Source organism: Plectropomus leopardus, chromosome 13 (genome assembly GCF_026936395.1).
Source record: "Plectropomus leopardus strain MGB_pleo_1.0 chromosome 13, ASM2693639v1, whole genome shotgun sequence".
Lineage (NCBI taxonomy): Eukaryota > Metazoa > Chordata > Actinopteri > Perciformes > Serranidae > Plectropomus > Plectropomus leopardus.
In genome coordinates this window covers 16,707,326-16,732,941 of record NC_142188.1, presented here as the reverse complement: position 1 = coordinate 16,732,941, position 25,616 = coordinate 16,707,326, and the positions used below count along the sequence as shown (strand labels likewise).

Below are 25,616 nucleotides of genomic sequence, written 5' to 3'. Positions count from 1 at the left end.
GTGAGAGAGAAACCCGGAGCTCAACCTGCCCGGTACACCGCCCCCAGCATGTCATACTATACGAGCCGCATGTTCATCACAAGTGCTGCTGAGTCTCCGACAACCATCTAACATCCACTGCACCGTCTGCAGAATAACTTACGGCCAGCCTGCTCCGCGCGCACACTCGGATCTGCAGCAAAACATATAAACCGGGGACGTTTTCCTCAGCACACCAGGAGATCCGCAGGTAATTGCAGGTACGTCTCCACGGCGCCACTGGACGAAAAAGCTGCTGCATGCAGCACAGCTCTCAGATCAGATAACAACGACAGTGTGAATGTTGAAACAAGTAAGAATCGGCAGTAGCACTTGTTTCTGATCGTTTGTTTCCGGGAATTGTCCAGTAACAAGTGTCAGTATCTTGAACCAAGGCTGCAGAGTAACATCTGACCGGGCAGCTTGTTAAGTTGGACATGTTTTGAGCAAATGCGGAATTTTAATCAACATGCATGGCTGATTAACTCGTTCATTTTCCCTGACACTGACTGACACAGGAGGGCATGTTTACGCACGATCTTTACGCGTATTACGCACTAATCCTTTTGGAGAAAAACAGCCGAAAAAAAAAACCCACTTCACTTAGTCGAAGTCGCAGATTTAGCTGGAGCGGTGCCAACATAAACATCACGCCAGCAGCGGGAGAAGTTGGGACTCGTTAAGCAATGCCATCAATGATGTAATAACTGGTATTAAACTTGTAGGCTTGTCAAGCGAAAAATGATCTTGCACGCTCTATCCATTTGGTTCCTCTGCTCCTGCGTCTCGTTACAGTGCTGCTCCGACGTTTGGTCGACATGCTGGGTATCTGCGTGTGTCTTTGTGCGGTTTTCACACATGTCCTCTCTCAGGAGGCTGAGGAGCCTGTCCTCTACACAGTAAGTGAGACATCTCTGCCAGCTTTTGTCTGTGTGGGATTAACATTTTGGCATGTTTGAGATGCTGTGTACTTTTGTTTGCTGATGGAGAATTCATGGATGTTTTTATTTATCTGATGATGTTATAAAAGCACATTAAAATATGTATCATGGAAATCAATATCTGTCTTTCACAGTGCACAGAAGGGTATGAGTATGACAGAGTTAGAGAGCAGTGCAGAGGTGAGAAATGACAAATTGCTTTTAAGAGTTCATCATTACAGATGTACAGATTTTCATGCTAATTAGTTTAATTATATATCCATTGTCCATACAAGTTGGTCTTTTTAACCAATTTAAAATAATTAGAGTACAGAAAATGCTACATTAAATGCTCTTTCTCTCCCTGTGTCAGATATTGATGAGTGTGCCTTGCTAGATGATGCCTGCAAAGGAGGGATGCAGTGTATCAACCACTTTGGTGGGTACCTCTGCCTCCCCAAGAGCGCCGTCATCTACATCAGCAAGGAGGGTGAGCAGGTGCCACTGCCAGACCCTGTCCCTGCTGTCCCGGTTGCACCATCAAATCCACGGACTTCAGGCAACCAGGGGGGCTCTCAGCCCACTCGAACCATCCGCTGTGCACCCGGGTACACTGCAGATGAGCAGAACCTCTGCAGAGGTAAGATCAGCTGCCCATGCAGGCACTCCTCCTCTCTCTCCCCTCTTTCTGTTCAGCTATAAAACGAGACAGAGTGCCTTCAAAGTAAGTTGAAAAACTAGCCTTTCATTTTTTACGGCTTTGAACCAACACATGGCGACGGATCTTCTTATCTCGGCGAGTGGTGTTGACAAGCTCCTCAGGAGAGAAATTGGACTCTGTCAGCAGGAGAGGAGGAGGTGTAACCACAAAATATGACCTAGAAGTGCAAAACGGATGGCTGACACACTCTCTCAATAAAAAAGTTGGCTTTTGTGAGACAGATTGCACCTTAAAAATGTGGGTACAGATAAAAAACTTACTGTACTGACCACTTTTTACTGCAGTATGCTGCTATGGAGAAGTTTTTTTGTTTCCTGAAAATCAGTAGTATGCTTTTGTTGCACTTAGCCAGATGCTGCTGCTTGGAAGAATGTGTCTGAATGTGTCTCTAGCAGGGCTACGTAGGTATTTGATAATTGCTTGCTAATGACTTCAGAGTCTCTAAAGCAGCACTCCAAAGGTGAACCATTCATCCATCTGCCTGACAGTCATCAACAGCTAAACCATGCATATAGCTGCCAGATGTGTTGCAAGCTTCTTTCTTTTTTTCTTTCTCATCGTGATGTCATGCTTTCTAAACTCTTCGGTCGCTCGCAGCATGATGTTTTTGGCCTGAGTTCAGCTTTGCCTTAAAATGTAAGAAATTGTTCTTGTTTCGGGTGTTGAGGTCCCCCGCTTAGAGGGTAAATCAAAGAGATTTTATAATAATATGGCAAGCTCTGCGCTCACTCACAGCCTCTTACAGGAGATATTCCCTGGGCTGTGACCAGCCTGAGATTTTGGTTGCTGCGCAAGATTGTGTGGGTGTGATCCTGTGTTTGGGCAAGACTCTTTGATCTTTACGAATGGGGAGTGGTTTAAATATTCATTTTTTTCATATTTTCTGTGCCAGATGTTCACAGCTGCACCTGAGAGAGAGAATCTCTGATATGACTTCTTATAGCTTTCACGTCTCTCCTGGTCTGTGAGAGATCAGGAAGGTGATAGTGAACATGTAGAGTGAGCTGTATAAATGTAATGTAAGGCAAAGTGCATTACTGTAAATTACATGTGTTCAGTGGTTAGGGGCTTGCCAATAGGCAGAGGCCTGTGGTGAGTGGCTGTGTGGTGAGGCCTGCGGTCACAGAGCTCCAGTGAAAGTAACAGATTTGATTTTACACCTGGGGCAAAGATATGTGTGAGGTGCTTTATGTGTTTCTCTGAATTGGAACCCAATTAGGTTTTATTAGAGTGTAAAACATGGCAGCATATCAGCTAAAGTAACCACATAAGCGAGCTGGCATGGGTAAAATACTTATTCATTCGCTGGCGTGCCGTTTCAGTGCATGGGCTAAACAAAGATAGGCTGTTACTGTCACAGCTATTGCTTTGAAATGACTGGAGTTTTAACTGGAAGGCGTCTCGTGCCGTGTCATGGGCGTATATTTCTGCTGGTGGAGTGATATAATCTTTGTTTACATCAGTCTCTGGTTTCTCTGTCATTACCTTTAACTCGCTACAATGAGCCAATTGTTCTTGGACACAGAATTGTCTTTTCTTTTTTGTGTGTGTGTTCCACAGTGGCTGTTTCGCACAGCTACGTATCTTGCTAGCGAAGGAATTCCCATTAACTTTCATTGGGGGGAAACCTCAATGTATCAAATAGCGCTTGCATCAGGCTCCTTCGCTGCTAACTCACCACTCTGCGGAGGAAACCTAGAGTGCCGAGTCAGGTAGGGCAAAGGGGAAGATGAAAGGCTGACACTGACTAAAAAACCACAAAAGTGCCAGAGCTCTGACCAAGCCAGGTTGTACCAACGTCATGGGTTGTGCCACTGCTGCTGCTGCCGAGTTGTTTTGGTGACTTACTGCTGAGTGTGTGGCGAATAGAGGAGAGATCAGCTAAATGCCCTGGAAAAAAAGGAAGCCAATTTTCCAAAGCACAACAAAAAACAGTTTCTAAAACAATATAGCTTCTATTCTATCATAATTCTTTATGCTGATTTAAAGTGAAACAAACCACAAATTATATAATACACTTTGCCCTGATGTTTTTCCTTTTAAATGTGGTTTTGCAGGTCCAGTGTGTAGGATTTAGGGGGATATATGGGCAGAAATGGAATATAATATAATAAGTATGTTTTCTTTAGTGTATGATCAAGTGAAAAGCAGAAAATTCATGTTTTGTTACATTAGAAAGAGACATTTATATCTAAATAGGGAGCGGGGCCCTACATAGATAACTCAAACACTGACTTTAGATAGGGCCATTCCCTTTTTTTGCGTCAGTCAGCCCTACAATGAGCAGCATCAGAAAAACTTAGATTTTTAATATGAAACTGCTTCATTCAGCATTTTTACTGTGGTCAGCAAACTTCTCATTTTTTAACTTTTTTTCATTTTTACATGTTTGTGTCAATTTTTTTATCATTCTGTTTCCCCTTTCTAAGTTCAGACATTTATTTTCATCTGTGAACACAGCGCCAGCTGAGGTCTTTTTTTCCCTCAGCAGCACTTTTTAGAGTTGGAGTCAAAAGGTGGATAATTGTTCTGTTGATCTGGTCAGAGCTAATCAATTACAGCAATGGATGAGAGGAGCAGCTGCTGCAGAGGTGGTGAATGCAGACTTTTAGAGAAAGCACATTAACAGCTAATCTTCACTTTCACTGTGCCTGGCATTTGTGGTGCAATGTAAAACCAAACAGTAATTTATTCCAATAGTGCTCCCACTGAACACTCTTGTTGTTATTGTAGTGGCCTGCCGCAGATAAATGAATGTGTAGAAAACCCTGTCTGTTGTTTTGGCAAGAAACGGACCTCTGCGGCTAATTTGGCTCCTGGTTAAAACCACCTGAAAACTGAAGGAATTCTAACCAGGAGTTCACATTGGCGAAATCTCAGCTGTTTGCGATCTGCAGTCCTCACCACTATGCCACTGAATCCTGCACACTGCTCCTTTAATATTCTTTTCCATATTGCAAATTGGCAAGAGAGCCCTTTTGCCTTGAGTGTGAACTCGAACTTAAGTGTGTGTTGTTCCAGTGACACATACAGGAAGTTGGCGACGTACTCCAGTCCCGGCCACACAGAGACACTATGAACCCTCACTGTATGTGTGACAGCTTAATGATGCCTCACATTTCCATGACCTCCCCCACCCTCCAAACATACACATACTTACTCTGTTTACTGCCGGGAGATGCCTACAAATGGCCTGCTGTAGTCTTGTGTATGCATATTAACTCTTAGTTTCAGCAGAGGTGAGATCACTTCCTCTGAGAAATGAAGGTTGTCCATCAAAAGTAGTCAAATCAGTTGTTAAATCTGATGAAAAGTGGAAAGCAGAGATTTTATGATCCTCATTTACAATGAGTACTCATGCTAATTTACTTGTAGATGTGCTTTCAGTGGCTTCAGGCATGAATTACTGGCCAAACATGCTTTACATTTTCTGATATTCTGCTCACAAGCCTTGAGTTTATATATTTATTTTTCATGTCTAAATTAGATACTTATGTGCTGCAGTATAGGACATGAAAGCACATGCCACTCCTGTTTACCTGTCTGGTTTCCTGAGGTCATGCAGGCCACATTACCACCTACATGCCTGACTGATTTCAGCTTCGTCTGGACGCTCCTCACCTGCAGTGGCTGGAAATCTTTCCTAAATATGTTCTATTAAGGCCGTTAATCCCTGTGTGACAGAGAACTTGTGTACTTTTCCGAACAAGGCCGAGCGCATGCAATAACATTTTTCCACACAGATGCAATGCACTTGGGAGGAATATCTCTGGAATGTCAGCGGTGGTTGTTTTTTCCGTTTGCTCCCATCTTTTGTGATGGTAGGAATTACTCACCACCTTTGACAGATAAGCATCGGATCGATCTGCGAGCGAGCAGGAATGCAGAGAGCAGAACAAGCAGAGAGAGAGCATAACATGACGCTGCTGCTGCACCATTTGACCTCTACGGTTTATACTTTGCAGCTCTGCTTGTAGTCATCTCATCCTGACATTTGCACTTGAAGAAACAAGCTCCGGTCTTTGCTCATTCACAGACAATGTAAAAAGATGTTAGGATGCACAGAGAGTGATTATAGTCTCACAGGAAATTCCGTTCAGATGTTATCCTGTTGGTGTTTGCTTTTGCAAATATCCATCAGAGATAAGCGACACGATTTGGAAAATGTTGTTAGAGAAGGAAGACTTGAACACTGAGGTGATACAGGATATACAGGATGTTAAATTAAAACATTCTACAACGATTTTGTGGAGGAAGTGGGATCAAACACATGAGGACCAACTTTGTTTAGGGTTACTCAAACAAAAAGACACCACCTTTGTGCCTGTTGAACCCTCCTATTACCAGCTAAGCTCTTGTCTTCCACCTGTCCGTAGACTGATGATTTGCACTGTCCTGCATCAGTACATCACTATGCAACTGTCCTAGTGCCCTTTGATTTTACTGTCCAGCTCACTGAACCTGTCTCACTCCAGTTTCAGCTGTACTAGCACTGCATCTTCGAGCCTTCTTTAGGGATGACAATGTTAGTATCTTAACAGTTTATGACTCAATACTTGTGTTTATGTTAAATATAGAAAAAGGAATGTCAGCTGTTAAATCACCATTACAAGATGTTTAAAGTACTTACTGGTGTCAGTATCAGCCTCAAACATCCAGTAATTGTCATGTTCTAAAGTCAATACCAGCGAATCAACATCTCTGAGGTTTCTGGCGTTCAAAACTCACTTTCCATTTGCCAGAACACCTGTCGATGTTGCAACTCTTCAGCTGCTGATAAAGAGGTCTCCAATTCTTTAATGCTCCTTTAATTACTGGATGTATTTTGACATCACTGTCTCTGTGGCAACAAACAGTTTTTAAGCTCTTTATTTTAGAAACCAAAAAATCAAGATTGAAGATATGATTCAAATAACTTTGGCAATAACTTCCTAAAAAAAAAAATCTAACACATTATGTGAAGGATCTTAAAATCAGTCTCAGAGAATGACATTTGCCCCCTTGGAACCTAGATAGAAATCAGTTTTTTCAGAAATCAGTCCTTTCACAAGCGTGTAAATCTGAAAGAATTGGTTTGATTTCTTTGGAAAACACAGGGAAAAGGCAATGAGTAACATGACAAGAAATACCCTGCAAAATGCAAACAAAAAAACAGTAAAAGGTGACAATAAATTGACTTTAAAAAATGGCTTCAGTGAGATTGTTAGATTTCATCAAAAAAAGAAATAAATAAAAAATAGGGACAAATGTCTTAAGACCTATATTCATAAATATTTTAATTATATATTTAAAATACTAAATTAAGATGCTACAGAAAATATTTAATTTTATTTTTAGCACTTTCTTACAGTAATTTTCTTCTTTCTTTTTTTCCATTTTTTCTTTGTGGCTTATTATGACATTTTACTAATTTCCTGGTACATTTGCAGCCATTTCTTTTTGGTCATTACTTAGGGTTAAAATAGCTGTATACAATATTGAGAGCAATACTGTAGCAGCAAACATCTATTTGCTATGTAAAGATATAGTGGAGTAATGGTGTCCTGAGCAGAGAAAGTTACGTTCTTTGTGTGTGTGTGTGTGTGTGTGTGTGTGTGTGTGTGTGTGTGTGTGTGTGTGTGTTGTAGTCTGAGCTTCTCTGTGCATTCTGAAGACGTTCTGGCCGCACGTGCATTTTAGTCAGGCTGTTCTCATGCACCATTTGTACAAAAAGTAGGCTAATGTACCACAATTTTTATGTCACTCACATAATCATAAGCCACTAATTTGTATATAACTTGTGTTATTGGGAAGGCTGCAATTAAGTGACCAATGCACTGACGTGAGTGAAGAAGGAAGTAGAATAAAAATCGAAAGTCCACATAGGGAGGCAGGTTGGGGTTGTGGATGGGACAAACAAACACAGGACTTTCCTCCAGGAGGCTTGTCTTCGGGACTGTGAGAAACCAAGTGAACTTATTTTACGGTGCGTTGTCACCATGTTTCTTTTCCTAAACCTAATCTGCGTAGCTTTACGTCAAGTATGTAATGTCACTCCTGACGCACTAATTTGTTAGAAATCATACAAACAGCTGTATGAGGATACATTGATGTTTGTGCAGGTGAGTCCCTGTGTGTGCCTCTGACTTGCTAGTTAATCCACTGACACCTTGATTCTTCACTTAAACCTCTGAAAATGGAATGAGAAAACTGATTTGATTTTTTACAAAAACTCGGGGGAAAAAATTAAATTAACAGCTTGAGAAGAAATGTCCCTTATACTGCCAAAAATGAGTTGAGAGGGATTACCATCATATCATATAATTTCATATCATATCATATCATTGTTTGATGATTTTAAAAAAGTGGAGGAAATGTCCAGAAAATTATATTAAAAATGTTCTTATTTATATATTTTCAAAATTATGTTACAGAAAAAAATTATTATTTTTTGAGCACTTTTCCTGAGGTTATTTTCTTTTTTATTTATTTTTTCTTGTTGATTATTTCCAGGTAATTTTCTCATAATTTCTTGCAAATTTTTCTGCCATTTCTTTCAAAGCTGCTCATCGCGCTCCCATGTTTTTGAAAGAAATCAAGCCAAGTTGCTCAGGTATTAAAAGGGTTAATTGCCACTGCTCTGCTCGGCATTGTGCTCATACGGTGGTTATTACCGCTGATAATGTCATCCCTATTCATGGTGGTGAAACGGTCACAGAAGCTTAACGCCCACCCTTTGGTTCCCCCAGATGTTAACGCTGTTAGCTCTGTCAGAAGTGTTGACATTATTAACACTTTGCTGTTATCACTGTTACCTGCAAGCTGCCAGCTCAACTACCTCCATGTTGAGAGCCATGTGGATCCAATACCGTCTCAGACTCTGAATCATAGATATGCTCTGAATGTTGCATGCTACTTCTACAGTTATAACATGGTGACAGTATTTCATCAGCTTCGTAATGCTGCCAGAGAAGACTGGAGTATCTTTCAGACTCCATGAATCCGACCATCGTGCAGGCAGTCCCTCCTCTGGCCTGTGCGTTGTTGCAGTACGCTGTTATTGCTTGTGTTTTTTCTGCTGGCTCCTCACTGCCATCACATCAACGATGGCAGAGAGGAGCAAAGGGGGAAGCAGCTTTGCCGTGCCTCCTCGGTGTAAGTGCTTAATGTTGTTGTTATTATTCTCCCTGAGGCCGGTGGCTGTCCAAACGGCCAGCTGCTTCCTCCTCTGATGTGCTTACATGTGTTGCTCTTTCCGTTTACCTCATGATGGAAAGGGACACAGGGCTGCTATAAATCACTTTTGCGCTCAGCTGGGTGACACTCGCATGCAATCGCAGGGTGCGTGTTTCTCACACTATTTCTCCTTTGATTTTATATTATCACACTTTTATTTTGACCATGATTTCAGGTTCCTTGCACGATACAGATTTGCTTTTGCAGGTTGTACATGGCTACAGTGTGACTACAGGCACGTCAGGTGGGCAGAGTGAATAGCAGGAGAGTTGCTCAGCACTTCTTTTTTTCCAGACATTTTCAGGGTAACAGGAAGGATTATTATCAGCCGGGAATGTAGCTGGCACACTGGACGGATTTTCAAGAATGTCAAGACTCTGCCCGACCTTTAGAAGAGTGTGGAACAAACTCACAAATCAGTTAGTAAGTGTCAGCATGACTAAAACTCCTGTTCCTCCTGAACAATGAGAGCGATGAGAGGGGGAATCTTGGGAGTGGTGCGAATAGCAAGAGCATGGAAATATTTCATGCCCTAATACGGACGGGAATACACGGAATATACAGTTAAGAGTGTCTTGAATTCTTTGATTTCTTATCTGCTTTGTGTTTGGACTTGCTTTGAAAGGGAAACACCACCACTCCCATTTGTCCTGAGGTCGTGTTCAAGCCAGTGATAGCTGCATTTCACACTGCATTGCAGAGGGAATTATATACAAATGAAACAACATGCAGTGCAGTGTTTGCCAGGAGGGGTGATATTAAGGTGTTTGAGGTTAAGCAAAACCAAACGCTCAGGGGCTGGTGTATGACATGCTAATAAATTTGACATTGTGAAATTTTATGGGCTATTAACATCGCACATCTTGCCCCCTGCTTTCCCAAAGATTGAATTATCCAATAATCAGAGGGAAACAGAGACGCTGTCCAACAGCAGGATGGCTCCAACTGTTCTTTGGAACAGCTCCTGCTTTCCATTGCAGCGGTTCAGTGAAAACAAGACTAAATGCTCTCAAGTGATAATTACAACAAGCCCTATCATGTCAGTTTAAATCTGGAGCAAATAACACATTGTTCTGAATTGTGGCCAAAAGATTTTTAGTCCCCGTTTTGGACACATATGCTGCTTTTTTCTTACCCGTATTGCACGCACTAACACATGGGCAAACACTCTTTATAGTGGATCACCCTGTTCTGTAAAAGGCCATTTAATGTTCGAGCACCTCAAACAGGACCTCTGATGCACACACACCCACTCGTTCATTACACACACACTCACATTCTTTGAGCTGCCGCCATTCCCGTTACTCCCCCAACTCCCACAAGGCATTTAGAATTAATCTCCCTGAAAAGCAAGGAGTTTTAAACTCTGACATCACATATGCACACACGGCCGTAAATCTAACTTCAAATCTTAAAAAGCCCTTTTTTGTTTAAAAAAAAAAAAAGCCCCCACCCTTTCTCCTCATTCTTTCCTTCCACATCTTCTACTCTGCTGCTGGACAGCCTTATCTTTCCCTGTGATGTTCAGGCTCACTCTTTAGAGGAAACTTGTAAGCTGTTTTAAATAAATTTTCAAGAAAATAAAAATCTGACCTCAGAAAACAGAGTCACTTCTCCCCACACGCAACACATCATCACATTTGATGGTAAAATCTGTTTTTCTGTGTAAACTCTATGGACTGAACTGCATGTGGTAAGTTGTGGAGTCTTTATGGGACCTGAGAGCCAGCCAGTGTGGGATGCCCTCCCACTCCACCTACACACACACACACATACACACACACACACACACACACTTGTACGCACGTCACACGCAAACTTCTGTGGAACTTTGTATTGGCAGCGTCTTAAAGGTTTAGTGACAAAGTAGCAGTTACCACAAGATATTCCCGTGAATGAACTTTTGGACTGCGTTCAGCACATGTGCTTTTATTTAGAGCTCTCCGAGCTTTCTTAAAGGGAATGAGGATGACTCCGAGAGTTTTCCGTACACAGTCCTCCTTAGGAAGCATTGCTGCATTGTTCACATTTAAACAATTTACAGTTAGCCATGTGCAGTTATTTCAAACTAACAGTTGGGTCCTACACTTAATGTAGGAGAGTGTTGGAACATGATCAAGCTGCAGATTTCTCCCCACACCACCGACACTTTGCTTGACACTTCCTGTAGTCTCCCAGGTAGCTACTGTTGCCAGATAATTCACCTGATGTCATTGCAGCAACAATGGTCCAAAAATACAGCAAATTCTGCCACAGCTGCTGATTCTCAGCCCAAGTCTTGAAACCATATGTGGACCAGCTCTGGCTCTGATTTGTCCTGAATTTCATCTGAACAAAGTCACATGTTGGTCAAACTTTGCTGCTTATCTGATCTGGCACGAATCCTGTCCAAGAACATAATTGCTTACACCAATGGATTGCTCACTTTTCAACCAGTCACAGCAGCAAGGAAATGAAAACAAACTAAAGATTGAACAAAGATAACATTACCTATTAAGAAACCTTTTTGACTACTGTTGCTAGGCCACACTGGTTGCATAGCTCTTGGAACAGCAATGCTGGTCTGTCAGAAATGCCTCTTGTTTCCTGTGAAATCTTGACTCAAGAGGCTGATCGTAGTATTAACTGTTTTATTGCCACCGTCTGTTTACATTTTGTTACATTTTGCTCTTGTTTATAACCAATATACCTGCGAAAACAATGACATTCCCATAAACTTGTGTTGACTTGTGTGAAGCAAATGCTCTAAAATAAACTGGTAAACATTACAAACAGAAGCCTACTTTTGCTACATACTACCATGCTGAAATTATTGGATGGATGGATGGTTTATTTCATTCATTCTTGAAGGGAAAATTAAGTCGTCGTAGCAGCCCAATACACTAAAATACAACAAAACATTAAAATACAATGGCAATAATTAAGATATTACAACACAGTGTATAATTGAGAGCTCTGTGTCAATGGATCGCAGAGGCAGATGAGTTTTAGAGCCTGAAAGCACCAGGCGGGAATGATCTCCTGTGTCGTTCCTTTGAACACCGGGGTTGGATTAGTCTGCGGTTTAAGGAACTTTACAGCCTGCTCAACATGGTGTGTAGTGCGTGGGAGACATTAACAAGAATCGTCACCAGTTTTACCAGCATTCTTCCTTCCGCCATCTCCTCCAGTGCGGCCAGCTTTGATCCAACAACAGACCCAGCCTTTCTTATCAGTTTATCCCGTAAACATTGCTCAGTGGCACATTAAGCCAAAAAAAATTGACTTCCCACATGTAAAATTACCTGGATCTTCTTGTATCATTTGACCCATTGAGCAAGTGCACTAGAGACTTCCACTACTTCCAGTTTGACTCTCCACTAACTTGAATGATTCAGTTGTGTGGCTCTTCTAGACTTTCAAAATGTTATCCGGCCAAATAAATCAAGTAAAAAAAGTGATAGTGAAATCATTTTGCAGGGGTTGTGACACTCAAAAATGTCAGATGTATCTTTCCCATAGTAAGTCTGTGAGAAAATGTCTTTTTGGGCTCCAAGGCATCACGTGATGGATGTTGTAGTTACACAGTTTGGCCTCTATGTCATTTGTCATATTGGTTTGAATGCCTGAAGCACAGTCAGACCAGCTAACGTGGCTGTAGACTCTAAAGTCTGTACCAGTGCAAAGTTGCCAAATTTCAGTTTCTGTCACTAAAACATCATCACAATTGCACCACGGTTTTGTTAATTGGTTTTTGGCATCGCGACAGAATCAACACACAGGACTTTATTTTATCAGGAATTAGGAGTCTCAGACTTGTGTTGTCTGAATCTATTGCCAGAAGGCAGGGCATTTCCAGTCTCGATGAATCACCAAATACCTCCAGTAAGTGGGCGTGGTTGTGATTCACAGGGGCTCGATCCCTGCTTCAACTTTTTGTTGACATTCACTCAGATTTTTCATTGGTACAGTACATTATTTAACTGTTTGTTTCTCTAACAATCACATCACCCCGTTATTCTTTAAAGGGTTAACTTGTGCTTTATCTTGCTAGCTTGTAGGGTAGCTGCTACAGTACTGTTGCTTCTGAATTGTTTTCTATTGCCTCTAGGTGTTGTTTTTAAAGTTGCTTCGCCTCACTGTGTTTAGAATAAAAATGTCCATGCTCTGCTTGGTAATATTAAACCTTCGAAACCAGGAGTGACATCACTTTTCTTGGGCTGCTTTCAGATGCCTTTCACGAGTATTTAACCCCTTGAGCCCTGAGCAAAATCATGGGGAAAAAGGCATTGAGCAACTTGGTAAGAAATGTTCCGCAAATTTCAAAACATTAATAGTTTTAAAAAATTATTTTTACAAAGCTAGACAAACGGGGCACCCAGTAGCTCAACTGGTAGAGCAGGCGCACCATGCACAGAGGCAGTGTCCTTGCCACAGCAGCCATGGGTTGATTCCAACCTCAGCTATTCGCTTTTTCTTGTTTGTTTAGGTTTTTTGGGGAAAACATTTCAGGTAATTTTCCTGTAACTTTTTACTATTTTTTTGCAAATTTTTGCAAAATTATGTTTTTGAAAGAACTCAAGCCAGTTTGCTGAGGTTTCAAAGGGTTAACCTAAGTACACTGTATCATTAACTGAAGGAATGAGGTTAGACTATCACCCAGATCAATACAACCTGACTCTACAAATCATGCGAAAACAAATACGGCTGAGTGAGGATGCACTTGGGTATCAGAGGCCATACATACCACATAAGGAAATCTATCATCCACATCCAGACTGAGTCGATCTCTTGACCTTAGGAGCTGAATCTCGATGCTGCAGGTCTACCACCCAGCAGTGACAGAGACTGTGTATACACCATGGCTTTTATAAGCCATGTGATGAAGCATTTGGGCTGTTACAGCTGGGTCAGTTCGGTTTCTAATTGACACTTGGTGCAGGTTGCAGATACACTTTCCCAGATGCCTTTCAAGACACATCAGAGCGTTGGATTTTCCCAAACAACACTGCTTTTATCTTTGTCCTTTACTAAGCGGGTCAGTGAGCAACAAGCCTTGACTGTGCATTCCTCTCTGAATGCAGTTCGCACCTGTTGTCTCTCAGGTGCACCTTTTAGATAAGCCCTGCTTTTGTGCCTAATGTACTGAGTACATCTTATCACCGTGCCCCCATAGAGTTTTGCACAATTTAGCCCTCTTCCCTTTTCTTCCTTTAAGGAGCGAAGACAACCTACCTTCTGTGCACCTTTTTGTTTCATGGGATCTTCTGCAGCAAATTAAGCCAATTTCTCACCGGCGTTGGTCTCACTGGATGATGGAGGCTGTGGGACTTGCAGACATTTAAGGCACTCAGGGAGGGGTGAGATCCTTTCCAACTTAGACCTCATCTCAAAAAAATCCTAACAGTTGAAGATATCTGTACACTTGCAAGTTGGTCTTTCCTGCACTCATTTAAACCCTTTGAAACCTGAGGGAATTGGCTTGATTCCTTTTAAACTTAAGAGGCAGCTCAAAAATTTGCAAGATATTAGTATAATGTATAATGTAATGTATGTATAGTATAATTTTTTAAAAAGTAAGATTTCTGGTAATTTTCTTGTCACCTTTTTCCCCCATGTTTTCTAAAGAAATCGAATCCATCAGGTTTAAAAGGTGTCTGAACACAGCACAAAAAAGTGATGTCGATCCAGGTTTTGAAGGGTTAAAGGCTTGATTTATCAGTTTTAGGCTACATGTTTGCTCCATGCTTCACGAGTATGCATGTCCTTGTCTCAGGTGCATCTAAACCTTGCAGGATGGATAATAATTATGTCTGTCAAGACTTCAGCTCAGACTTAAACTATAGGTTTTCCAGTCACTTTCCAGTCAAGTTCTTCTGACCATTGTTAGGCTGCACGTGTCAGATTACAATGCAGTAATAGTGACCCCCCCTCCTTTCCTGTGTGTGCATGTGGTATTGAGGATAACTGTCTGTCACGCTGTTACACTGATGCCCACTGGCTGTCTGCATATGATGGGTTGTGTCAGACCACCCAAGAGGACTGCTGGTGGGCCCACAGGGATGAGAGTATACAGTATGGGCCTATTTGTAGTGTGTGTCTGTGGGGCGGGAGAGATGGAAGATGAAGTTCAGAAAAAAAGCAGGGGACGAGGGGAGTTAAAGTGAGAAAATCCATTTTAAAAAAGGCTCTGAATCCAAACAAACCAAAATTGAGAATGTGTTTGTAGGATCAAGATAAAAAGGAGAATCTTTCCACTGCTATGTCATGTGTTTTATTCCAAGCTGGAAAATTCACATTTCTGCTGAAAACTTAAAGGAACAGTGAATAATATTTAGGGGGGTTTCAGTGGCACCTGTCGGCGATGATTGCAGATTGCAACCAGCTGAAACTTCACTCAGTTAAAGTTCCTTCAGCGCTCATTGTTCAGGAGGTTTTGAACTGGGAGCCAAATTATCTGCAGAGGCCTCTTCCTCTCCAAAGGAAACAGACCAGATATTTTAAAAGTCCAGTGTGTAGTATTTATGGGGAAATATTGGCAGTAATTGAATATAATAAGTATGTTATAACCTGAAAATAAGAACCATTATAGTTTTTTTTGCCTTAAGCTTCCATCAACATATGGAGGAGATCCTTGTCTGTGGAATTCACCATGTTGCACTGCCATGTTTCTGAGTAGCCCAGAATAGACAAACCAAGCACTGAGTCTAGATAGAAATACTGATTTTATTTTATTTTATTGTATCTTTATTTTTATTCATGACACTACTTTATGTTTTTACTGGTTTTAATCGCTGGGTCTGTTCGTTTTACATAGAAAGAGACCTCTGCTGATAATTTAGCTCCTGGTAAAAACCTTCAGAACAATTAACACCAAAGGAAATCTCACCAACAGAAGTCTCAGCTGGTTGAAATCTGCAATTCTCACCGCTTGACGCCACGAAATCTCCCTAAATCTTACACACTACTACTTTAAAATTTAAGTCTGCAGCTGTTGAGTTTGCACTTTGAAATCATGTCTATCATTAAGACAACCAGTGATGCAGTACAGATATTTTTCACTGCTGTAAAAACAGGCTGACTTGATTTGGAAAAGTAGCATCTTTTTGGCAGCAGCTTTATATTTTTAAGCTTCTTTTACCAACATCAAACTCCGTGTTATATAACTTGTTAATGATGGGGCAAGGGATAGAAAGTGGATCTGTGTGCTTTTGGGTTGACGGATGAACATTGCGAGGAGGCATTATGGTAAAAAGCACATGACTTATCAGTTGAGCTCTCTCTCTTTCACTTACACACACAAGCACACAAACCTCCCCCTTCAATGAGCTGTCCTGGTAGCAGAAGATATGATCTGTGTTTTCCCCTTCACCCGGAGCTGCTGAATAAAAGCTTTCTTTATTTAATCGTCGACTCTCTGTGTGAACATGTGTGTTTATGCCGATATGTGTGTGATGCGATGGTGTTAGTGATCACAGATTTTTACTGTCTGTGGAAAGCAGTTCACACATCACAGATCACAGAGTACATGTAGTCCAGACATGTTGCTTTGCTTTGTCTGCCACGTGTTCCTGCGTACAGTAGGCATTAACTTTGTGCAGCTTCCTCTCAGTGTCTGTGCTTGTGTGTTTACTGCAGACATAGATGAGTGTGCGACAGGTAGACACACTTGTGGTCCTGAACAGACGTGCTACAACACCAGAGGCTCCTACACCTGCCAGTGTCCCCCAGGCTACCAGAAGAACGGAGACCACTGTGTAGGTGAGTCGATGCAAAACACACTCCTCTTAACTGATTTTGCATTTTGCAATGCACTTTCACAGCTCTCCTGTATGTGTGTGTGTTTCTGCAGACAGAGACGAGTGTGCCCTGACCCACTATTGCATGCACAGGTGTGTTAACACACCGGGCTCATACTACTGTGAGTGCAACGCAGGTCACAAGTTGGCCAGCAACAACCACAGCTGTGTTGGTAAGTTGCTGACAAGCCACATGTACTCTATAAGCTATGTGTCAGTGTGTATGACATCAAATTATAAAAGTATTACGCTTTAATGCATTGTTAATCAGAGGCAGCTCAAGTCAAGGGGGCCTCCCCCAGCCTTGACTTTCAAAATGTCAGTGTCAAATAAAACAGTTTCTGACCAGAGAGAGACTTAAAACAACCATAAAGAGACACAAAAAGACCACAAAGAGATGCAAAGGAACTACAAAGAGCCACAAACAACTGTAAAAATGGGCCAACAAACTACAAAGAGACATAAAACAGCCACAGGGAGACACAAAATGACTACAAAGTGACACAAAAGGGCCAAAGAAATACACAAAATTACCTAAAAGAAACAAAATTGCCTCAGCAAGACCCCAAATTACCCCAGTGTGACACAAATAAGACCCAAATTACTACAAAAGACATGAAATGACCACAAGTAGACAAAACAGCCCACAAAGAAATGCAAAGTTACTGCAAGAGACACAAAATCAATACAAAAAATGGCAAACTAACCACAAAGACACACAAAACAACCACAGACACAAAATGACTATAGGTAAGGAAGCTTTATTTGTACAGCACATTTCATACAATAGGGCAATTTAAAGTGCTAGACTAAAAAGCAACACAAAACAACCAAAGAAATATGCAAAATTACCTCAACCAGACAAAAAATTACCTCAATAAGACAAAAAATTACCTCAATAAGACACAAACAAATACAACAAAACACAAAATGACGACAAGCAGACACAAACAGTCCACAAAAAGATGCAAGACGCAGGAACTGCAAGAAAACACAACATAACTACAGAAATTAGCTAAACAAGCAGAGAAAGACACAAAATAACCACAAAGAGACACAAAATGACTACAAAAGTCCAAATAATACATAAAATTACCCCGAAATGACACATATTTACCTTAATTAGACACAAAAGGACCACAAGAGGACAAAAAAACACCACAGAGACACACCACACAAAAAAATGCATAACGATCACCTAGAGATGCAACGCCACCATAAAGTCCGTGTTCCTGCTCCTGTGTATGAGAGATGCTGGGGCCCCTCGGTATATCTGTTTCCAGTGGCCCACGGTCCCATAATCCTCCCGTGCTCATCAGACATTTTGTATTGGTGTTGCCAGGCTCACTCTTAAAAGATTTGGGCATCTGTTGTGACTTGTTGTGAGTTAATTATAATAATCAGAATTACTGCTTTAGTGTGCATTTACAAGTTGAGGAAAACCACACAGCAGAGCATAACAACATTAAATGTACACATGATAACAAAGGGTAAAGAAAGGAACAAGTGCAAGTAATAAAAATGCATCAATAAATCTATTAAATCAAAGTAGATGTACTATCAAGAGCAAAGTATGTCAGCTCAGTGTGCGCTCACCAAACACGAGTGTTAACCCACACTGTGTTTACTCTCATTCCTCAGTTTTCTCAGGATGTAGATATTTTAAGGTCAGGAGCAGCTTTATAAAAACAAATGGTGCACGAGGTGTTGTGTTTTATGCCTGAAAGCTCAGAGCTATCATGAGATGGATCATGCAACCTGAACCCACACAGAAAACCTCCTGCGAAAGTCAGATAAAGTTGAAAATGTTTTTGTGTTGTGATAGAGAGCCATTTATCTCTGAAACAAGGTTTAAAATCAATCAAAACCCATGATTGGCTCCCAGCAAGGTGGAAAAGTGTTTTTGTGTGTCTAGTTCATTCCTTAAGCATAATTTCAGGTTTATAATAGTGTTACCCATTATTGCTATTTGCTATAACATTACTCACAACAGTTAATGCTGAGATCTGAGTTACTCTTGTGAGTACAGTGCTATGAATAACAGATTGATGGCCAATACTACAATTAGAAATTCCAGTTTGTAATGAACCAGAATTATCTGCATTATATTCATGCATGTACAACATCTGCCTTTGTTCCAGATGTGAACGAATGTGATGTTGAGAATCCCTGTCAGCAACACTGCTACAACCTGATTGGCTCCTTCCTCTGCCAGTGTGAACAGGGCTACGAACTGGCACAAGACACAGTCTCTTGCCAAGGTGGACACACACAGGAACTCAAACACACACAGATATACAACGATCAGCCACAACATTAAAACCACTGACAGGTTAAGTGAGTAACATTGATCATCACGTTACAAACTTACAAACTTTGGCTCCTGGCATTTCTGACACGCACCATCCACCCAAACACTGTTGCAGACCAAGTTCACTCCCCACCCTCCACGGTACAACATGGAAATGTGTGGAAAAAGTCTTCAATTTAGTTTACCTTAAGCTGTAGGAATCCTGGTCAAGGCATGGACACATGACCTCTAGGGGTGTCCTCTGGTGTCTTGTGCCAGGGCATTGGCCGCGGATCCTTTAATTCCTGTCAGTTGTGAGGTGGGGCATCCTCACATCCCACAGATTTTTGATTAGATTTGGATTTGGGGAATTTAGAGGCCATGTCGATGCCATGAGCTCTAGGTCATGCTTCTGTCAGGACCTAAGCTTTCCCTGCAGAATGTTTCATTGTAATGAGATAATATTCACTTTAATTTGTACATGGTGGTTTTAATGTTGTGGCTGATCGGTAGAAATACAGACACATAAATACAGATGCAGTTTCCAACGTGCATTACCTTTTTCTCATTATCTCTGTTTGTGTGTGCCTATTTTCTGCACAGACATTGATGAATGCAGTTTCTCCAGCTACATGTGTCAGTTCCAGTGTATTAACAGCCCAGGAAGTTACTCCTGTGAGTGTCCAGATGGATATCAGCTCCAGGGAAACAGGTTGTGTCAAGGTACTGCAGTCTTTTTTCCCCTATTTCCTCAAATCATTTTTTTTTATCCCTTCTTAGTCTGTTTATTTATCTATCTTATCCTCCTCTTTGTTTTCACACAACATCCCCCCTTCCGTTTCTTCCTCAACTCTTTGAAGATATCTGTTAAGAGGAACTCGATCATTCGTGCTATCATCCACTATTCTACCTCTCAAGCGGGAATGAAAGCCACTCTCACCCAGTACTGTCACGGAAAGAATGCAGAGGTTAGGCAACACAAACACACCAACTTTGTGTTGCCCCGCAAAGCCACCTCTGTGAATTTATATGCATGATGTTGGTTTCTTGAAGTGGATTTATTTGAAGCTCCGGCGCTCGCTCAAAGGGTGAGCTGTTATTTTTTCCTCTCCCCCTCAGTCAGGTGCAGGCTTTATAGGGGGAGCCATGAATCCGGCTGGTTGTGTCAGAGGGACCGTACGGTGATGAATCCAGGTTGCTGTGCCAGAAATAGCCCCTGTGGTCTGGGGCATGTTTGATGGGGTTATTTTCATGGTGCTGCAGGGGAAGGGCTGCAGTAGGGCCTGTGTGAGGTTGCATCGGGGGCTTCCCTCGACTACAGATCTGCAGGCTTCCCTCTTGTGTTTCTTTTCACCTCCACAGCTGCTGGAGACGCAGCTGCAGCCCTGAAACACTGTTCCCAAACTGTGCACGTCCTGAACTTTGTGTTTTCACAGCTCTGTTTCATGAAGCGTGTAGAGTTTGTGTGTGTGTTTTGGAAGAGGGGGATCCTAGAGTTGTCATCCAGCTATTTTTGACTGCTCAATACTCTCCCTCTCTCTCTCTCTTTCTCTCTGTCGCTCTGCCAATCACAAGATATAAATGAGTGTGAGACAGGGACCCATAACTGCCAAGACGATGAAATGTGCTGGAACTATTACGGAGGCTTCCGCTGCTATCCCAGAAACCCCTGCGAGGCGCCTTACGCCAAAACCTCTGAAAAGTCAGTAAACATCATCCAGTAATTTCGTGTCATTATTATCAGTGAATCCAGTTTCTCAGATTATTTTAATTGTTGTGTTTGCTTACAGTCGCTGTGTCTGCCGGTCCCAGGCTGAGTGCCAGGGTCTACCGCCGTCAATTGTCTACAAATACATGAGCATCCAGGCGGACCGGACTGTGCCAGCGGACATCTTCCAGATTCAGGCCACCAACATGTACGCCAACACACACAACACCTTCAGGATCAAAGCTGGGAATGAGGGAGGAGAATTTTTTCTGCGGGTAAGTCAATAGGAATTTGTTGTTCTCTTTGTTGTGTTCTTGGAGGGTGATACAAGGATGCTGTCAAAATCTTCAGTTTTACTCACATTTTCACACTATAATCATCCTAACTCTACTCGTACAATTACCCAACTTGATATTTTACCAGCATATGGTGCCTTTAACACAGTTGCTATATGCTTATTTCAAACCGTGAGACTTAAAATCTACAGTCGTGCTAGTGGCTTTGTGAGGCTGCACCAGTGACTGTTTATAAAGATGGACGAAATCTCTCCACTTCCTCCAACTGTACAAAAAAGAAGCAAAACTATTCTGGATAAGGCTACTGTTAACTTGCGCTGTTGACATCATTTGGAGTCTGCGCACTATTAATCTCTGCAGTTATTGAGTTTCCGCTGTCTGACCAATTGCAAGCATGACATCAAATTCCCTTTTCATAGCATCAAATATGATAAAAATGACCTAAAATGACAAAATAACATTTTTTGGACAAATAATCCGATGTTAGTAGTTTGGCCCATGTCCCATCCGCTAACATGAAGACTTCATAGAGTTACATTGGAAAACCCCAGGGAAATGATTCATTTTACTATGAGGATTTGACCCATTCAGTCTGACAGCAACCCCGAAACTCTTAAAGAGCCACATGATTAAGACATTTTTAACCTTCCCTACAATATTCTTTCAAATCTTGACCATGCATAACTACAGTTAATCTCCCTACTTTGATTTTACCTGTGTAATTAACTTGTACCCACCCCTACCCCCTGTCTGTATGTCATCCCTGTGCCTTTGTTATTGCAAATTTGAAAAAAGGTCCTCAGTGCTCTACGGGCCTCACAATGTGGAAGATGCGGGTAATTAAATACTGCAGAAATTGTTTTCTTTTGGCTTCATGCACCAGTGAACAACTTTCGTAGGAAATAATGGGCTTAGCTCCAGTGATTTATCTGGCTCTCTTTGTACATCCATTGAACTGTCATGTCATCCATTTTTGTTACACAGTCTATGAGTTTCACATTTGAGCTAAATGCTAACATGATGTCAAGCAGATATAATGTTTATCATTTTCACTATCTCATCTTGTTTGCCTACCAACATTTGCTAACAGGAAGTAAACACAAAGTACAACTGAAGCTGGCGGGACGTTAGTATCACGCCAGTGTTCCAACTGTATTAAAATCTGTATTTACATGCTCATACGATCATATTTTCCTGCAGCGTTCCAGCAATGTGAGCGCCATGCTGGTGCTAACCAAGCCTCTGACAGGCCCCAGGGAGTACGTTGTGGACCTGGAGATGGTCACTCACCATCTGACCATGAACTATCGCTCCAGCTCACTGCTGCGGCTCACCATCATAGTTGGGCCATATGCCTTCTGAGCACCGCAACTCCCAGCAGTCCCACATATGTCTGGTTCAGCAAACATTAGCAGTGTAACACAGCAGATGCCTGTATCAGCGTTAACATACTGTACATTTTCATACAATACAACTTATAACATAGGCTGTCCCAGATTCACACAGCAGCACAACAGTTCCAATAGGCTTTCTCATGACAGACACTGTAACGTGACCACTGGGCATCTTTTTCTCTCGAGGTGCTGGGAAACATTGGAGTGAGGGGTTTAAGTGTCCAGAGAAATCAAGTTTTAACAACAGCCCTTAACAATAAAATAGTTTTGATATGTTTTGACTGTAAGTGCCTGAGGTGGACTTAAGAAAGACAAAAAAAAGCATTTCCACTTGTAGTATTTGTTTGCTGCTTCCATATTAGAAAACAATTGGACACAGAGCAGTGGCACTCAGGAAAAGAGGCCTAGTGGACACACATCCTAACTGTGAGGATCTATCACTTTGTTTCAGACCAGATCTGCTTACACTAACCTGTGTGTGCATCAGTGTAAGAACGAGAGAACAATCCTATTTTCTATATATAGATGTACACTAAAAAAATAATCCAATATGAGCAGCTTTGATACAAAAATAATTGACCAAGCTTGTAAATCACAGCTTTTGTTGATAAATGCTGTAGGGGTTAGTGCTGCTGCGCCACGCTGTTTGTGCAAGTTTCTGTATAGTTTTACTCATGAGTAATAATTTCCAGAAAAGTCCAGAACAGTTCAGAAGTGTAAAGGGAGGGAATTTGCCTGTTAGTTGAGAGAGTGCTAAACTTTGCATGACAACAGGCTTGATGCTCGAAGACTTTCCTCACAGGAGTTAAGTCATGTACATACCAAGGTAACAAATCTGTGTGTGTGTGTGTGTGTGTGTATGTTTGAGTGAGAGTGTGTGTGTGTGTGTGTGTGTGTGTGTGTGTGTGTGTGCGTGCGCGCCTGGCTTTGTTTATGCATGCAAGCAAGTGAAAGTGTGAAACATTAGAGAAAGGGAAAGAGTGAGAAGGAGCTTGTTCTCTGCCCCCAGATTCGGTGGATGTGGTTGAGCTGTTTATGCGTTTCTGTGATGCCATCCTCGCAGCCCTCGGTCACAGAAGCAATAACAGAGATTTTTTTTTCTAACTCGAGAACACGCACAGGAAATGACAGCTTTGCTAACACACCTCGGCCAGTCGACGGCTCACTGGTGCCACGGCGATTCTCCGAGGGAACAGCTGGGCTTTCTAATGTTGGTCCCAGTCAAGAAGTCACACTGGCACCAGGCTGGCTTGCGTGATAAACATAATTACAGTGCTTTGCCCTTAGCTGGTTCATGTACGACACAGGGGATTATTAAAGTGTTAATACAATGCCACCACACTTTTTTGACAGAAATCTTTCACTACCTGCTTTGCCTTTCGTGACTCCACGTGTCTGCTCTGGCTTATTGCTAAAACACTGTATACTGTAGACACACAGCACTGAAACCACATTAAAAATGTTGTCACCACTCTATAAGGGGAGAAAGTTATCCATCTTTTATGTGGTTTCAGCAGCAATCATGCCATAGTGCCTTAGAGGTATAAACACACAAAAAAATGTAACATTCATCTTATCATTCATGCTGTCAGGACCTTCCTTCACTGAAATGCCTTAATGTTTTTCTCTTCTATTTAAAATATATTTTGTCATATGTATCTTATATTGATTGTACTCTGAAGAGCTATATTGTTGAATAAAATATGATAGATAAATGGGGCTAAGTTGTTCTGTTTCTTTCTCTCTGTTTTTCAATGCCTCCATGCTGGTGATAGCCGTGGCCAGAAGCAACATGTGTTTGGGGTGTCTGTCCATTTCATTCTCATGAATGAGATATTTCAAGAATACCTTGGGCGAATTTCTTCAAATTTGGTGCAAATGTCCACTTGGATTTAAGATTAGATTTTGGAGGTCGAAGGTCAAGGTAATTATGATCTTGCAACTGTCTCATTCTAGTGAACATGGTATCTCATGCCATTAGGGAATTGCTTCAGATTTGGCACAAATGTCCTCTTGGATGCAAGGATGAAATGATTATAATTTTGTGGTCAGAGGTCAAGGTCACTGTGACCTTGTGTCTGTTTAATTCCTGTGAACCTAATATCTCAAGAACACCTAGAGTGAATTTTATCAAATTTGGCACAAGCATCCACTTGGACTCAAGAATGAACTAATTAGGTGTTTTTTAAAATGTTTTTTTTTTAACTCAGTTGCTGATTATGTGAACAATTCACACAAATGTCTAATGGGATAAAAAGATGTAAGAAAATGGTATATCCAAAAGCCAAAAGGTCAAAGGTCAACTTTACTGTAACATCATAAAGTTCTGCAAAAACACTTTTCCGGCCATTACTTAACATTATAACTCAAGAACAGAAGGTTAGAAACTTAGTCAGATGCTGAATTGATGACACTTATCTTGGGTTATTCAACATGTTGCATGAAAAAGTGTGAAATGTGTGAAAAAGATTCTGCTCAGCAACAAAATGAAAAAGATCTGACTTCATATACTGTATAATGGAAAATGCAGTGGTTATGTGAAATGCTCCGTTGCTCTTCCAATGCTTTTGGGGAAAAACGTAAGGATGATTTCATCTGAATATAACAATGATAAATGCAGTGAACATGATGCCCAGGCCATCATATCTATCTTATTTAAAGAGATCCAGAGGGGTTATAGTTGTAATATAGTATGTTGAGTCAATGTGTGCTGAGGGACAAATGTGAAGCCTGCACACACACACACACACACACGCACACAACATATTACATGTGAAATTGGTTGGGAGGGGTTTTATGGTAAGTTGTTACTCAATCATTCTGCTGTCTAGGGCTTTAGTCAGAGCAGCGTTGGGACATGTAAGATGATACACGATGTGTCATTGTTCCCCTAACCCCATCTTCAGCTCGCTGCTCATTGGAGCTCTGTGTTTTTGCTGTCCATGCATGATTCAACCCCCGCGAGAAAACATTGCTCACCCACTTTTTCTGTGACTCAACCATGTGCTGAACTCCCAAAAAGGAGCAACATTTTCAGGTTATGTTCTTGATTAATATTCCACTCAGGGTAATGGTGGAGATAATTTACTTAATCTCCCTGCACGTAGCTCAACATTTCATTAATCATTGTTAGATTTATTAAACAGATCAAAGCCAAAGTTACTGGATGAAGATCACAGAGAAGGAAAAGAGTCTTAAAAGTTCAGTAAGTTGAATGTTTGTTACCCTCTGTCCTCTCCTCACTACAGTATCTCGGTGATGCAATAACTGCCCTCA

The 25,616-nt window shown here is 41.4% G+C and overlaps 1 protein-coding gene across 3 annotated transcripts; it reads left to right on the top strand.

The window, feature by feature from the left end:
* efemp1 (EGF-like fibulin extracellular matrix protein 1) lies at positions 1 to 24,059 on the top strand. Of its 3 annotated transcripts, none has more exons than XM_042502689.2 (11): positions 1 to 229; positions 814 to 917; positions 1,094 to 1,139; positions 1,312 to 1,578; positions 16,492 to 16,614; positions 16,706 to 16,825; positions 18,794 to 18,913; positions 19,546 to 19,665; positions 20,518 to 20,644; positions 20,733 to 20,925; positions 22,147 to 24,059. In XM_042502689.2, the coding sequence occupies exons 2-11, from the start codon at positions 837 to 839 to the stop codon at positions 22,306 to 22,308; spliced, it is 1,359 nt and encodes a 452-aa protein (XP_042358623.1). In that variant the 5' UTR covers positions 1 to 229; positions 814 to 836; the 3' UTR covers positions 22,309 to 24,059. The 3 variants fall into 3 exon arrangements, with proteins under 3 accessions (XP_042358623.1, XP_042358622.1, XP_087942779.1); XM_042502688.2 differs by having other exon boundaries at positions 2 to 239; XM_088086653.1 differs by lacking the exon at positions 1 to 229 and adding an exon at positions 309 to 331.
* Positions 24,060 to 25,616: the final 1,557 nt, after the last annotated feature.